General features: G+C 43.1%; 1 protein-coding gene across 1 annotated transcript in view; it reads left to right on the forward strand.

Annotated features, from left to right (window-relative positions):
• The window catches only part of LOC306792363 (thyrotropin receptor-like), a gene marked incomplete at both ends in the record, with an annotated part of 52,193 nt that extends 39,895 nt beyond the window's left edge, over nt 1-12,298 (forward strand). Inside the window, 6 exons of the mRNA XM_079289434.1 lie at nt 468-1,557; nt 1,635-1,832; nt 11,002-11,319; nt 11,476-11,544; nt 11,644-11,877; nt 12,278-12,298. Of these exons, the coding sequence (XP_079145560.1) occupies nt 468-1,557; nt 1,635-1,832; nt 11,002-11,319; nt 11,476-11,544; nt 11,644-11,877; nt 12,278-12,298 (1,930 nt within the window). The remainder of the gene's footprint in view (nt 1-467; nt 1,558-1,634; nt 1,833-11,001; nt 11,320-11,475; nt 11,545-11,643; nt 11,878-12,277) is intronic.
• Nucleotides 12,299-16,169: the final 3,871 nt, after the last annotated feature.

Raw genomic sequence — 16,169 nt, forward strand, 5'->3', positions numbered from 1 at the left:
AAAACTACTTTTCATAATATCAAATTTCTCTGCTTTTTAATTAACTTAAAATTATATTTATTTTGTATCTATTTATCATATATATATATATATATATATATATATATATATATATTAGTGCTGGGCAACGATTTTAATCTATATCTGAAATTATGTATTAGGTATCTGAAAATGTACTTTGCTTGTTTACAATTAAACAAGCGTAATTAGTTTGCCAGTTGCTGCTGATCACCTTTGACATTTTTTCTTTTATATATACAGTATACGGTGAAGGTTCTGATAAAGGTCTGACGCCTTATTTACAAACTGACTACAAGTTGGCGGCCGAATGCTTTTTTCCCCACTCAGGAGTTTTTGATCCTGTAGAAACTTTATGTCAAAAAACTTTGTAGTATAATATTTCAACATTTGCATGCAAAAAATGAAGTACATTCTCTGATTAATAATCCATATCATCTGTTTTCAAGAAACTCTGAAGCAGTTATTTGCAACCTGACCCGGACTGCTTTGGAAAAGCTGCAGGAATCCTCTGCAGCTTTCTCTCAGAGGTATCTGGGACACAAAATCTACCATCATCTGAACGACAGCTTTGGTCTCCCAACTGCCGACAGCAGAAATCACAATCATTATTATAACAGCCCCATTTGCCCAACTGAACAGTCTCAAAATGAGGGTTTGTTTTACGTGGAGTTACCTACAGAGCATCCCAATGAAGGTTTTGACTTTGCACTGTGTGATGAACTTCACACAGATAATCATGGAGTCTTGTGCACCCCTCTGCCAGATGCCCTGAACCCCTGTGAGGATGTGATGAGTCAAGGCTTCCTGAGGGTGTTGGTCTGGGTGGTCAGTCCATTGGCCATTTCAGCCAACTTCCTGGTGATGTTCACCCTGCTGACCAGCCAACAGAAGTTGTCCGTTACCCGTTTCCTCTTGGGTCACCTGGCATTTGCAGACTTCTGTATGGGGATATACTTACTGCTTGTTGCGTCGGTCGACCTCTACACACGCTCCCATTATTACCACTATGCTATTGCCTGGCAAACAGGAGGTGGCTGCAATCTAGCTGGAACAATATCAGTGTTTGCCAGCGAGCTATCTGTCTACACATTAACTTTAATCAGCCTTCAGCGCTGGCATGCTATCTTCTACGCAATGAGGGCGGACAGAAAAATCAGGTTACGCCATGCAGCTGTGTTTATGCTCGTCGGCTGGTTGCTGTGTGTGATCCTAGCAGTGCTTCCATTGGTTGGTGTGAGCAGTTACCAGAAAGTGAGCATCTGCTTACCCATGGACACTGAGACAACTGCTGCTCGGGCCTATGTGGTCTCTGTGCTGATGGTTAATGTCGTAGCTTTTATGGTGGTATGTTTATGTTACCTCCACATCTACTGTATGGTGCACAATCCCCAGCACCAGTCCAGCAGATGTGATACCAGCATGGCCAAACGCATGGCTGTTCTAATTTTCACCAACTTTCTGTGTCTGGCTCCCATTTGCTTCTATGGCTTGTCTGCGGCTCTCCACCAACCATTGATGACTGTCACAGATTCCAAGGTGTGACTCTCTCTTGAGCTTCAATCCAATTTTGTTTTCTGTTTAAAATAAAGACTGATCTATGTTTTTCTCCATAGGTGCTGCTGGTGCTTTTCTATCCTCTCAACTCTTGTGCACACCCATTTTTTTATGCTATCCTGACAAAGGCATTTCACAGAGACATCCTGATGTTGCTGAGCCGAATAGGGCTGTGCCAGCGGCAAGCACACCTCTATCGAAGCCAACTTGTCAGTATACTTCCCTACAGCCCAGCCCCCATACCCCAAAATGCTCAAGTACAGGAATTGCCAGGCTACAAGATGTCCCAAAATTGCTTTTAATTTATTAATTAATGATTTATTTTTTCTTGTAGTAATAGATCTCAAAAACAATAATTATACTTTATCCTAGAAGTCCTAAAGTCCTTATAAATACCAATTCACAGAATTTAACCATTACACGGTATACCGCAGCCTCTTAAAATTTGTGATCCATTAATTTCTGGATCCATTAGTTTGCCTGGACATCTCCGGTTGTTTCTGCTTCCAAAATAATGATAAATATTAATCTTTAGGAAATGACAGCAACAGTTTAGACTTTGTCTGTGGGGGAAAGATGAGTGGAAATGTGTCTCAAACTGTATAGAATATGTAAAGATAAGGATAACTCAGAGATAAGAGTGTGAGAAAGTAAAGGTATCAGTATGCTTCAGATGAAGAGGTTATCAGATCGCGTAACACCGTCTGAAAACCCCTCGCCTATCTGATTGTTCGTGTAACTTTTCCAAACAAGCACTATCACGATCACACCCACTTTACATAGTGTTTGGTCAGGTGTGGGAAGGAAGGCAGGGTCACTTTTTGACGGTACAACCAAGTGCAACATCATGAATATATTATAGAATGATGGTAATTATTCATGTTCATAAAAGAACACGGAAAAAACATGAAAGAAAACATGTATGTATCTTTAAGGGCCTTTGCTTTGCTCAGAGGCCATCATTATCATAATAACACTGTGGACAACAAAATTCAGACGGCTGGCATTACCGGAGTTTTTGCACTCCACTTTAATCTCAGAGAGTATCCAAGTATTTTCCTTATAAATCTACGACTCTAATGTTGGAAATTCTGAGTTTTTCCTCAGAATATTATCCCCTCCCTGGCTCCTTAATTATTATCTTTTAACCTACAATGGCCCTAACATAGTACTGTGCACACTTAAGGCCAGAATTAAAATTTGTAATAAAAATGTGGGTGTTAATTTACAGCTTAATAGCTCTATTTTAAGAGAATATGGCATGCTTGTTTCCTTTAATATTTTCTATAGTGTATTTTTGTAGTTTCTATAATGTCCTTAAGAGACAGAATGTGGCAGAAATGTCTACACAGAATTTACTGAGCAGCTTTTGTTTTCAATATTTTGTGACGAACGGAACATGTTTTATCAGAGCACAATAGAGAGCAATCTAGAGAGCTGTCTTTCTAGGAGCAAACATCTGGATAATGAATAATGAGAAAGCTAGTCGAAATGCCTGGATTTGCCTCAATCACTTTAATTCCAGAGGAAATACCAGTTTCATTGTTTTTACGATTATCAACAAGAATATTTCGAATAGGCCTATAGCTAGTGAACAAAAATATTCATTATCATCATCCGCTATATGCTTTTGCTTTGTTATTAGTTATCTACTGTGGTCATTTGCATAAACACACAATTTAATTGATCGTGGAAATAAAAGATTATATTTTTATTGATTTAAAAATCTTAGCATTTGCAGCTTTATTATGAGCTGCTTAGAGCTAATTCCTCACCAAAACTACATTTAACAAGATTACATTTGACGACATCATGATAACTTATAATTTACTATATATATATATATATATATACATATAATATACTGTATTGTTCAGTATACATTTTTATAGCTAATATTTTTAAGTTTTTAAAAGGCTTGATGTAAGGGCAGAAACCCCTCTGAGATTCACATTCAAATTAATTGTACTTTTTAAAATTGTCACGGTTAGTGTAGGATTTCTGTGCCAATAAATTGTCTACTAATCTTGAACTGTGTTCAACTTCTTTTGCATTTCAATTTCGCTGTGATAAAAAGTAAACAATGACGGACAGAAGCCCTACTGTAGTTCATTACACAGTACTGTGCTTACATATGACACCAAAGTACTGTTTAAGTTACTGTGATTCATCTTACAGTATGCAGTTAGCTCTGTAGTAACTTCACTGTGGTGTAACTCCGTGGCGGCTGGTGGAAAATGTTCTAGGTAGGGCCATCCTATCAATTTCAGCAAACATCCCAGTATGATTTGATGCAAAAAAAATGTAAGTATTATTACTTGGCAGTTAAATATTTAACATGTATTCCAACACGAAAACAATCAGTAAATAACACTTATATAATATAATATAACATGTTCATTTATTGAGATGCCCCTATGGACCTTGTTATAGGAGGTAAAGATCAGGAGAAGTAAACATGAAGTGTAATTATGAATACTGATGTTAAATTAAGCTATGATGAGTTTTCACTGTTAATTTAACATCTCTATTACATGTTGATGCCTCCATGACCAAGTTAAGCAGATGAGACTGAGGACAGCTATGTAGAAGAAAAGATGTTCACTTTGCATAATATGTAGCTTGACAGAGTTCTCATGTGTGTCCTGGTGTTCTCATGTTTCCTTACCTCCTCATCCCTCACTCCCTACCCTGGTGTTCTCATGTTTCCTTACCTCCTAATCCCTCACTCCCTACCCTGGTGTTCTCATGTTTCCTTACCTCCTCATCCCTCACTCCTGTAACTGTCCGTGCTGGATCCGTCCCCGTTGTTTTAAAAAGCTAAATAAATGATTAGCATGACGTCATCCAGCTAGCCAAACCTGTCTGGTGTACAGCTAGTACAGAAGCTTCATGTACTGCTTCCCTTTCCCGCGAGTCTGCTGTCTGATTGTGAGGTCAGGCTGATCTCATATCAGCTCTTTGGCTGCAGAATCTCCGCCAAAGTTCTCCTCTCAAACGGGTCTTGGAGGAGGAGTGCTCGCGCTGGCGCGGGCGCCTGTAGAGATTTCTCCTGACGAGAACGCGCGGGCCTGATCGTTCTGGCCCACACTGAATCTATTTGAAGGCGCTGATTGGCTAAATTGTATGTCACTCATTTATATCTTGAATCAGCAATTGGCTAAACTGCTTCATAGACCCGTCTCTTTTGGGCCAAAACGATTAGGCCCCCCAAGCTGACACGTTCTCAGAGTGTCATGCACACAGACAGAGAGCACGAGCAGAGAGCACACAGGGGGAGAGGACGAGCAGAGAGCACACAGACAGAGAGAACGAGCAGAGAGCACACAGGCAGAGAGGACGAGCAGAGAGCACACAGGCAGAGAGGACGAGCAGAGAGCACACAGGGGGAGAGGACGAGCAGGAAAAGCATATATTTTGCGCAGATATCATATTTTACACACATTACTGGGTACATTCCATCGTTCAAAAACACAAATATTGACAATTTGTATAATTTATGATCATTATAATTTTTTTTTTTTTTTTGTGTGGCTCATGGTGGGGCCATGCCACATGGCCCTCTATTGACCAGCCGCCACTGGTGTAACTTATAGCAAGTTATTGGTCAATTGTTCCCAGTAAGTTACTGCATTAAGACTTGTAAATAGAAGGATTCATTTAAATCCACTTATTCGGAATGGATTTCCAAAGACAAAACACTTCACATCATCATGCTGCTGCTACTTGACACATTGTGCCACCATGAATGAAAGAAATGGGAGAAAATCTCATCTGAATTTTGAAACATTCCTTTTCTTCCTTCCCCTCCCTCTAAAAAAATAAACATTAGGTGATTGCTCTTGACTTAGGCCATATCCACACTAGTCCAGTTTTCCTACGTTTACACTGAGCAGCCACACCACGCAGGAGTTTTGGAGCAGCCTTAACGGAGGAACCTGAAAACTCCGCCGAGGTTGGAGGTATTTGAAAACTCTGGGTTTTGGTTCAGTGTAGACGTCGGATACGGATGTCTGTTAGAAAAAATTAGCCCACACCCGTGCTCGCTACTGGATTGGTTATTACCAGCCATGACGTCTCTGTCCCTGATTAGTCACACTCACTATCACGTGACCCGTACCCGGAAGAAAACAAAATAGCCGGGCGACCAGCAGCGATTCATTTCAACATGGATAATGGCAAGCCTTGCTTGCTTTGTTGTCTGTAGTAGCAGCTATTGTGGAGTTAAATTCGTCATTTTACAATGCTGCTAATGCCTACATGCGGAGGAGGTGAGCTGTTCTTCGAGCGATGAGCGAGCTGCTTGACCATCGGCGATCAGCCCCCACGGAGCAGCTGTCTGAAGCTACAGTTAGCAATAAATGCTATTCAGAGCTACAGCTACAAACAGACAACACAGAGGAAACGAGTGAGAGACGCTGATTCGTTTTACTTCTTCCATTTGGTAGCCTTGAGAGACCTTAGTCTGCAAGTATTTCTTTATGGAGCATGAAAATATGTACGAAGATATGTTATATTCGCAAATGCTAATCGCGGTTAGCTTTTCCCCATTGGCGGTAATGTTAAAATTAGCTTAGAAGCTAGCGAGTCGGACCTGTTGCATGATGTTGTGCCCTAAACGATGGAGCAAATGCCCTAAAGAATTGATAGAGGGCGAAGATGATGTCCCTGGTTTTTCTGCTGGGTGACACAGCTTATCCCCTGATGCCGTATCTCATGAAGGAATACCCCAATGGCGGAGCTAACGTTACATTCATCAGCCCCCACGACAACAACACATGGAAGCGAGTTATCGACGTGTGTTGACCACATTTATGGACCATAATCGAGTAAACGTTTCCGTGTAAGTGTTGATTTTAAAGTAAAGTTGATGTGAGATATATATATATATATATATATATATATATATATATATATATATATATATATATATATATACAGACAGACAGACAGACCAGCAGCGCTGTAACTACGTCACATTCATCAGCCCCCACGACAACAACACATGGAAGCGAGTGATCGACGTGTGTTGACCAGAGAGAGAGCGAGACCCGCAGCGCTGTAACTACGTCTGAAAAATTAAACTTCTAAAACTTTCCACGAACTGTGTCTGTTTGAGTTTATAGAGGAAGATCTTAAGTATCAAATACAACCTTTCATTATTAAAGACTACTTCATTACTCTGTCATATTTTTTTTTTGCCTTCGAAGGCTGACGTGTGGCTGCAGATCAACTTGAGAATAATGCAGAAAACTCCGGTGTGGACGGAGATCGGTTCTATTTGACAACTCTGCATCCAACGAGACACGGACTAGTGTGGATATGGCCTCATGCTACAGGGTGGGTCTGACTCCCTCCTCCTGTTGCTTGCGGGAATGGGCCTACTGATAGCTACACATATTGAATGAGCAACAGCTATTGTAAATAAAATATACATTCATTCAATGTTAAACACAGCTTATACGCGAGTATGTGAGTTCTAGTGCACGAAGGTCAAAAACGCCAGGTGGGGTACTCTAGCGCTCGCCTGAACAAAGTGGAAAATACTAGAACTCTGAAGGATAGCCTTTGGCCCAGTTAAATGTCACATAGTCTTACAGATAACTAGTTTCAACTGCCTGCTCCATCTTAGAGATAGAAAGAGGCGCCCTTGCATATCTAGCGCCTAGCTTATCTAGTCGGCCGAACATAACAATATGCTGTTACATCAACATTTCACACACACTGACGTTCCAGAGAAGGCGGATCCCGGACGTGAGCCAGTGTGGGCGGAGATGCCCAGTGCTCAAACAGGCTGTCTGTAAGATAGAAACAGATCCACCTCCTACTTAGTATTCAACCAATAGGCTTCCATCCGAAGAACCTATTCACGACTCGCGCACTCTGTCTAAGCGCCTTTTTAGCTTTTCATTCGCTCCTACAGAGTGAACTTTCTAGGTCCGTGCACGTTTAACTGCTGGACATAATACTTCTGTTACAAATAAACCTTATTGCTTGAATTGAGCTAAACGCCTCGACCTAAGTCTGTTCCCCTGAGTTTTCTCCTCAACATGAGTTTTATTCACAACACTATCCTCTCAGGGAAGAGAGGACATTATTTGCTCACTGTCTTGGATGTGTGGGGCCTTTTCCGGGTTAATTTCCTTCAGCTGTGGGTGCAGGGCTGGGGTAGAAGAGATGACAGCACGGAGAGAGATGGTGAGCGGCCAGTTGGTTGGAGAAAGAGCGTTGAGAGGAAGAGAGACTTGTGTGACCGAGCCAAATAACCCCCAGAGACGAATACAGACAACAGGAGCCGGTGTGACTGAGCATCGACAAAGCCAGCAACAGAGGCTTGGCAGCAGATTGACGTGGGCGGTGCGGCCGATGGAGAGAGGAACTTGAGAGGAGGCGCTGGGGGATCTGTGGAGGGGTGAAGTGCGCTTTACTTTTCCTCCCAGTTAAGTACCTCTTCCTAATTCTACGTGATTGCCCAAATAATCGTGCTAGCCTCCTTTTATACAGCCCTAAGAGAAGCTATCTATGGAAGATACACAGCTGTTGGAATTGATCATAAGGTTCGGTCGAATAATTATTTGTGGTTTTTTTGTCCTTGAGTTTAGAGTGTTGGTTTGTTTGATTTTTAAATGGATTCGACCAACTGTTCGAGAGACATATTCTGGATGTTCCCTTAGCCTGTTTATATAATAGATACACTGAAAGGCCATGCCACCTATTATACAAAATGCACTTTTTAATGTCATTCAAAGTGTCAGAAAAGAGCACTTTCTATGTTTTTCTCCTACTCCATCTATCTGAGAAGCTGTGTAAAAATCAGCTGATCAAAATAGCGTCCAGTTCCACTTCCTACGTAAGAAGTTCCAATGGGTTTCTTGGCGATATTGCAAAACCACCAAAAGCTAAAGGTGACCCCAACCACGATGAACCTGGAGAATCCTCTGCTGTCCACCATTGTGGTGTTCTGGCTATCAGATACCTGCTTACACAACTCAAGCAAACAATGCTACTTGTTCTGTTGTTGGCTGCATGAACCAACAGAAAAGTCTTCATGTATTTCAAGTAAAGTTACTGCCATCATCTGAGGACTAGCTTCGATTGTAGGTTGGGGTAATGTAGTAACGTTGGGTAATACAGAGAGAGATTGTGTGGATATTCCTGTCATATGAAGCCAGTTAAATAATGACAGTAGTATGTTGAAATGTGGGAAACATTTTTTCCTGGTGTGTGTATGTGCGCATTGCTGCTCTGTTGAGTGTGTAAATTTACTTGAAAGACTGCCCTGAGGGCACAGATGAGAAAAACAAATGGTCAAACAGTTATTCCTCTTCTTGGTTGTGTAACGTTAACTTTGATTCGTTAGCACCAGTCACTAAATTGTTCAGGCCGGTGGTACGGAGAAGCTCGGCTCCCTTAAAATAATCTAATTTATATGTTGTCTTCAGACTTTTGCACTGTTTATTGTTATTCACCAAGACAAATCCCTTGTATGTGCTAATGTGTCCTGGCTATAAAACGATTAACGTAGCAAGTGAGAGGGCAAGAAGAGAGAGAGAGAGCAGAGGAGAAATTATTAGTAAAGTCTGTAAACGTCTTCTCGATGCATCCTGACCACGCAGAGCCTATTAAAAGACATTGCAATGTGAATACTTGTTTTATTGTCATGTTGTCGCAGGCTGAATAATACATTAAAGTGTAACTAGAAAATGCATTTACTGCTGAAAATGCATTGGAATGCTGTAAGCTAAAATTAATTGTAAATAAATTGCTGAAAATTGAGAAATGGGAGACTATCCGTCTGAAAAATGTTGAAGCCTGAGAGCATTTAAACTGCACTGCTGAAAACCCTTCTAGTTGAAATGTGGAACTATGGTGTCTGTAGCTGAAAGTATGAGGAAGAAGAAGGCTTTGAAAGTTGAAGAAGTTTAACAGGAATTGGAGATTTTCTCCATAGAGATCCCATTCAAAAGAAAATTGCAAATAGCTTAATATTTCAAAGAATTTAAAGATTACAAATATGAAGTCATATCACCCCTCTCCTGAAAGCGCTGAACATTTTGATGTTCGAACGGTTTCTGTGGCTTAAAAAATGTCACCAGTAGTGATATTTGTAGTGGTAGTACTAGAAGTTGTAGTTGTAGTAGAAGTATTATTAGTAGTAGAAGTATTAGTAATTAGAAGAAGTAGTAGAAGTAGTAGTATCAGTAGTCGTAGTAATAGCTGAAGTAGTGGTCGTAGTATTTAATATAACAGTAGCAGTAGTAATAGTAATGGCAGTATTTGAAGTAGCAGTAATAGCAGTAGTTGTGATGAAGGGCGACCTCAGACGGGTTTCTGTGTCTGTGAGTCTGGGTGTTTATCAACATCACTAATTAGCTTAATCAGAAACACCTGTGTCCTTGCAGCGTTTTCGTGGAGATAAAACAGGGGAACACCTCTCAAACAAATCCTCAAAACTCCCATAGCCGTAGCTCCTATTGCTCCGATATTAATAAATGAGAGGAAGGATGAGTTGAAGAACAGATCGTGTAAAAATTGTGTATGTAGTGTAAAAAATGTTGCTGAACTGGCGATCTAGAAATGGGGTACCGTGTTCTGTGGAATATGTTTTTGAAGCAAAATTTAACATTGGTCTCTATGGAGCAGAAAGTTGGTTTTCCTCTCGATTATAGGCTTCTGTGCCAAATGTGTAATGTAAATGCTTAACAGCATTCCAACAATAAAGAAACAGGATGACAATAGTTGGAATGTGTTATGGGGAAATATGTCATAAGGCTTGAATTCAAATCTTCAGTTTATGAATGTGGAATAGTTTGACTATTGACATTTTTAATGAACACCAATTTTTAGACTTAGTCCACAGTTTGGTTATTGGTCCCTGGTCCCAGGGTGGTTCCCCGATATTATTAGTGTATGTTAATAATCCTATTGATATTAATAATTGTCTTATTAATAATGTAATTATTACTTGCTAATAAGCAAACCTGCCCCTGCCAGGTCCCAACAATGATGTTGTAGTACACTATAACTTTCCTCTTTCTTACTGTCATTGATCTTAATGTTATTACATGACAGTATAATTTAACAGTGAATCTGCCGTGTTTTACAGGTGATCTGAGTGACCTGATGCTTGGTCCGGAAGCTCCTGCCTGGTGAGGTGTTCCTGAACCCAGCAGACTGTATGAGAAACCACCTCTGACCTGAGAGCTCCTTCAGTGTCTGACACAACTTGAGTCTACAAGAAACCCTTTACTGATGGATTACATGATCTGGACAGTTTACACACAAGTTATGCATTATGTGTACCCTATGTATATTTCAATGTCAGTCTCGGGATAAAGAGCTTTATAATCAAGCTGGGTTTTTGTCATTTTTAAATTTACAATGAATGATCTTGTGGTATAAGACAAATTTAACAGCGTTATTTAGGCAATGGAGACCTATATCACAGACTCCCTCGCTGCTGGAATTATCCGCCCATCATCCTCCCCGGTGGGAGCGGGGTTTTTCTTCGTGGCCAAGAAGGACAAGAGTCTCCGTCCTTGCATCGACTACCGAGGGTTAAACCAGATCACCACCCGGAACAAGTATCCGCTACCTCTACTCGACTCTGCTTTTGAGTCCCTACTCGGAGCCACGATCTTCACCAAGCTAGACCTCCGCAATGCCTACCACTTGGTTCGGATACGGGAGGGGGACGAGTGGAAGACCGCTTTCAACACTCCCCTGGGACATTTTGAGTACCTGGTCATGCCATTCGGACTTACAAATGCACCAGCTGTTTTCCAGGCTTTGGTGAATGACGTGCTCAGGGATTTTCTCAACCGGTTTGTGTTTGTCTACATCGACGACATTCTGATTTACTCCTCGAACCTACAAGAACATTGCCACCATGTCCGTCAGGTCCTTCAGCGCTTACTGGAGAACCAACTCTTCATCAAGGCCGAGAAGTGTGAATTCCATGTCACCTCCGTACAGTTTCTTGGGTTCATCATTGAGGAGGGTCAGATTCGCAAGGACCCGTAAAAGGTTAAGGCGGTCCCCGAGTGGCCGGTCCCCTCTAACCGGAAGAAGCTCCAACAGTTCCTGGGGTTTGCAAACTTCTACCGCCGGTTCATTTGGAACTACAGTCAGACGGCGTCACCCCTAACCAAACTCACCTCCTCTAAGGTGGATTTTTCCTGGTCCCCCGAGGCCAACCGAGCGTTTAACATCCTCAAGGAACGATTCACCTCAGCCCCCATCCTAGTGCAGCCAGATGAGAGCCGCCAGTTCGTGGTCGAGGTGGACGCCTCCGACACCGGAGTAGGCGCAGTATTGTCTCAGCGCTCAACCACTGACTCTAAGCTCCGCCCGTGTGCTTTTTTCTCTCGCCGCCTTTCCCCGGCCGAGCGTAACTATGACGTGGGCAACTGGGAGCTACTGGCCGTCAAGCTGGCTCTGGAGGAGTGGAGACATTGGTTGGAAGGGTCAGTCCACCCGTTCATTGTATGGACCGACCACCGAAATCTGGAATACATCCATTCTGCCCGGCGACTGAACTCCCGCCAAGCCCGCTGGGCTCTGTTCTTTGCCCGTTTCCACTTCACCATCACCTTCCGCCCAGGGAGTAAGAACATCAAGCCCGACGCCCTCTCTCGTCAGTTTTCCCCAGACGGGGCTGACCCAGCGCTAGACACAATTGTTCCACCCGCCTGTGTCCTAGGGGTCCTCACCTGGGCGATAGAGTCTGCAGTGCGGGAGGCTCAGCAGACCCAGCCAGACCCAGGAGGTGGTCCTCCAGGGCGCCTGTTCGTTCCCCTTTCCGTCCGTTCCCGGGTCCTACAATGGGCTCATGACTCCCGTCTCTCCGGCCACCCTGGGATAAGACGTACGATCAACTGGCTCCGGCGCTCCTTCTGGTGGCCATCTTTGGACAATGACACCCGAGCTTACGTCTTAGCCTGTACCACCTGTGCGCGCAACAAGGCCTCGCACAGACCCCCTGTCGGACTATTACGACCTCTGCCGGTTCCCCACAGGCCTTGGTCGCATATGGCATTGGACTTTGTCACCGGATTTCCCCCCTCCGAGAGCAACACGGTCATCCTGACCATCGTGGACCGGTTTTCCAAGGCGGCTCACTTTGTTCCCCTTCCCAAGCTCCCGTCGGCCCGCGAGACCGCAGACTTGTTGGTTCAACATGTCTTTAGACTCCACGCCATCCCTATGGATATTGTTTCTGATCGGGGTCCTCAGTTCTCCTCCCAAGTTTGGAAGGCGTTCTGCCGCAGCCTCGGTGCCAGTGCTAGCCTCTCCTCCGGCTTTCACCCCCAGACCAATGGGCAGACCGAGAGGCTGAACCATGTTGTGGAATATTTCTATGAATAGTCGGGAGAAGAGTGTAAAATGGTTCTCATCAATGTCAAATGAAACAGAGTTCTTGATGAAGGATCAAAGTTGCAATAGTCAATTTATTTGCTTGCAAGCAAAGAGAACACGTCTCACAGACACATCGCCGTCATCTGTGTAAGGTGCTCTGACAACACAGTCAGATGCATGTACCTTTATACTGCTTCCCCTGATTAGGTCACTGTGACCTAATCAAAGAGTTCAGATACAAGAAATACAGAGTCTGAATAAGCCTGTTTTACCATCACACATCACATATACATACAGAGGGTCATGCTCTTCAGCTGATGCTGATCAGGAAGTACCGTAATCTAGACCTGTGTGTCGCCGTCTTTGAAGACAGAAACAATGCACAGGAAAACAGATAACAAGATAACAGATAACAAAACAACCTGGATGCAAAACTGATAGAATCATCTACTCAAATAGGTTTTGTGCCTGCACTTTTAAAGACTTACATTCTTCAATCCTAAAGCATAAGACGATGACATATTTTCCCATAACATTCCACTCTTTGATTACATAGAAATCACACAATATAGTAAAAATATGTTATAAGGACATTTCAATTACAACAGAAGTATTACCCAACAATATGATTTGAAAAATACATCATGTGAGAGAACTGAAGAAAAACTGTTCTTGTGAGATAAAAGATCCCATAAATGTAGCAGGCAATATAATTCAATTAACACAAAGGTTAAAAATCAAAAACTGTCTAAGCAGTACAGTTCAATAACCACAAAGATAAAATAATTAAAAATCAAAGACTTTAGACCTGCACATCAAAATCATCAAAGGAGTCAGTGTCGCTGTCAAAGTCGTCCGCATAGTCAGTAATAGGAAACAGGTCAAGTTTTTGGTCGTTGGTTGCCACACGACAATACATAGTCAGCTGTTTGGTGAATAGGTGAGAGATCATGTTTCTGAGTAGTGGGATTATGCAAAGTACAAATACAAAGAAAGCACAGAGGATAATGGCTGCTTGTATCAAAATCCCCTTCCATGAGTACCATAAACCTGTAAGCCAGTCTGGAGGTGGAGTACCATCTTTAACCATAGCTTCCTGTATTTTAGTGATGTTGTGAATTGCTTGTGCAATGATATGACCATCAGCGTCATTTTCTGGAATATACGTACAGCAAGTTTCCCCAACAATAGCACAAACGCCACCCTGTGGTGCCGTCAATTGATCTAAAACCATTCTATTTTGCATAACCATAAGGCGCAGGCCAGTCAATTCTTCAGTGATTCCTGTGAACGCCGCAAGAGTGTAGTTCAGGAAGCTCTTCAGTCGGTAATCAATAGTTTCTAAACGTAACATGTTCTTGGCCACTCCCAACCAAGGGAGCAGTGAAAGGATAATTTTGGTGCCGACGCTCTTGTGTTTGAATTCGTCCGGGACGTTTGAACCCCAAACTGAGTCATGCGGTGCAAAGCTGTTGTCTGGATGTAGACCTGTCTCTCGTTTAGTTCCGTTAGGAGAGACTGCTGCTACGGTGGAGATAATGAATGTGTTATCTGTGACATGAACAGGTGCACATACTCCGCCCCAGTTCGGTGGGAGAGATGCATATACTGAATGACCACACAACCACCACCCTTCTTCCACTGAGTACGTTCCATTAGCCTGTGGCATCATCCCCTTTCCTATGGTGATGCATGTTCTTTTTGGAGGACAATCGGTGGGGTTGGTGGGTATAAATTTATCAGAAGCCCAGGTGATGTAACCCCCTATGAACGTATAGGTGCACATGTTAAACGGGATACTTCCTACGGGATGACTACCGTTCCTAGAGTAACATTGTTTAAATTGTGTAGTCGGTGGATACTCAGCGTGGGTGACGAAGTCAGAGGTTGAACCGCTATCCCCGCTGAACCTAGTCATTGGGTGATGTCTACTACACTCTGTACTGTTCATCCCATCTTCGTAAACACCATAGTAGCCTCTTGAGGCCATGTAAATAAAACATTGCACAGTATTATCTAGATGACCCGAGACTCGCATACGAGGTTGCTGTGAAGAGGTAGGCATTTGGGAGCACACATAGCAGTTAGATATATTCTTTGATTTTGCGACATACTTTGCATAGCGCCACCACATGTTCATAGAATAGACGTGGGTTATCGCACCTGGGTTGTTGTTGAGCCAATCATGTTTCAAGTTTTTTACTGCGGTGCGTTTGGTACGGTTATGCGTCATTGAGTTGTCATTGTCTGAGTCAAAAGTCGTGTTGTTGCGCTGGTCGTGGCTGCTCTTTATCTGTTTGTGGTGCCATAAAAGGAGCGGTAATAAAAAACATAACCCAATGACCACAAATAAACAATAAGTGAAACGAGTCCCCCCCACTCTCCTCAGTGGGCTCCAGGGGCGTTGTCGTTCCATGGTGAAAGAGTGCAACAGCCACCAGTTTGTATGGATTTCACCCGAGCAACTGGTTTGTGTGAGCAGCTTTGTTTGCGTTGACACCGTGAGGTTTCCACAAAACTGTCAGAGACACTGTTATCTTGCCACTCTCTTTGGTCCGCTCAGACAGATTGAATAATACAGAAATAAAATGAAAACAAAACGAGCAATAATGTGAATATAGTTATAATAAAAAGTTTTTCGTCCTTTAGAAGCCTGACCGGTCTTCTTTTCTTGTGTTTGTTGGCATAAACACGTGTCGAGAGGGGCTCTTCCAGCCGTCTTTCTTGCGTGGCATCCACGTCCAGTTGTAGACAGTTAACACAGAACACGCACGTGTCTGTCGGCTAACTGGCCGTCGTGATCCCGTCCGTGAATCACTGCATCTCATCTGTCGATGGCACCGTCGTCCGTCTCTCGTCCCTCGGTGGTGCCGGTTGGCTGACACTTGGTGTAGGCGCTCGCTCACCTGAAGCTTCTCCTGGGTCTGGAACCTTTTTGCAGTGTGACGCGTGAACCCAGGTTGCCCTCTCAGCTACTTTGACAGCCGTCTGAGTGACAAGGAGGACCTGGAATGGACCCAGCCAACGTCGTGAGTTCCAATGCTTCCTTCTGAAATCTTTCACCACCACGAAATCACCAGGCTGCAGCTTATGGAGAGGTCCTTCAGCTGGTCTCGGGAGGGCAGCAGACACCTGTTGTCTTATGTTAGATAGAGCAGAGGACAATTGTGCACAATATGTTAACATTTCATGTTCGCATAAGGCGGTTGAGGGAAGTGGCGCCCCTGGTGCTTCAG

This window comes from Melanostigma gelatinosum (genome assembly GCF_949748355.1).
Source record: "Melanostigma gelatinosum genome assembly, chromosome: 18".
Taxonomy (NCBI): domain Eukaryota; kingdom Metazoa; phylum Chordata; class Actinopteri; order Perciformes; family Zoarcidae; genus Melanostigma; species Melanostigma gelatinosum.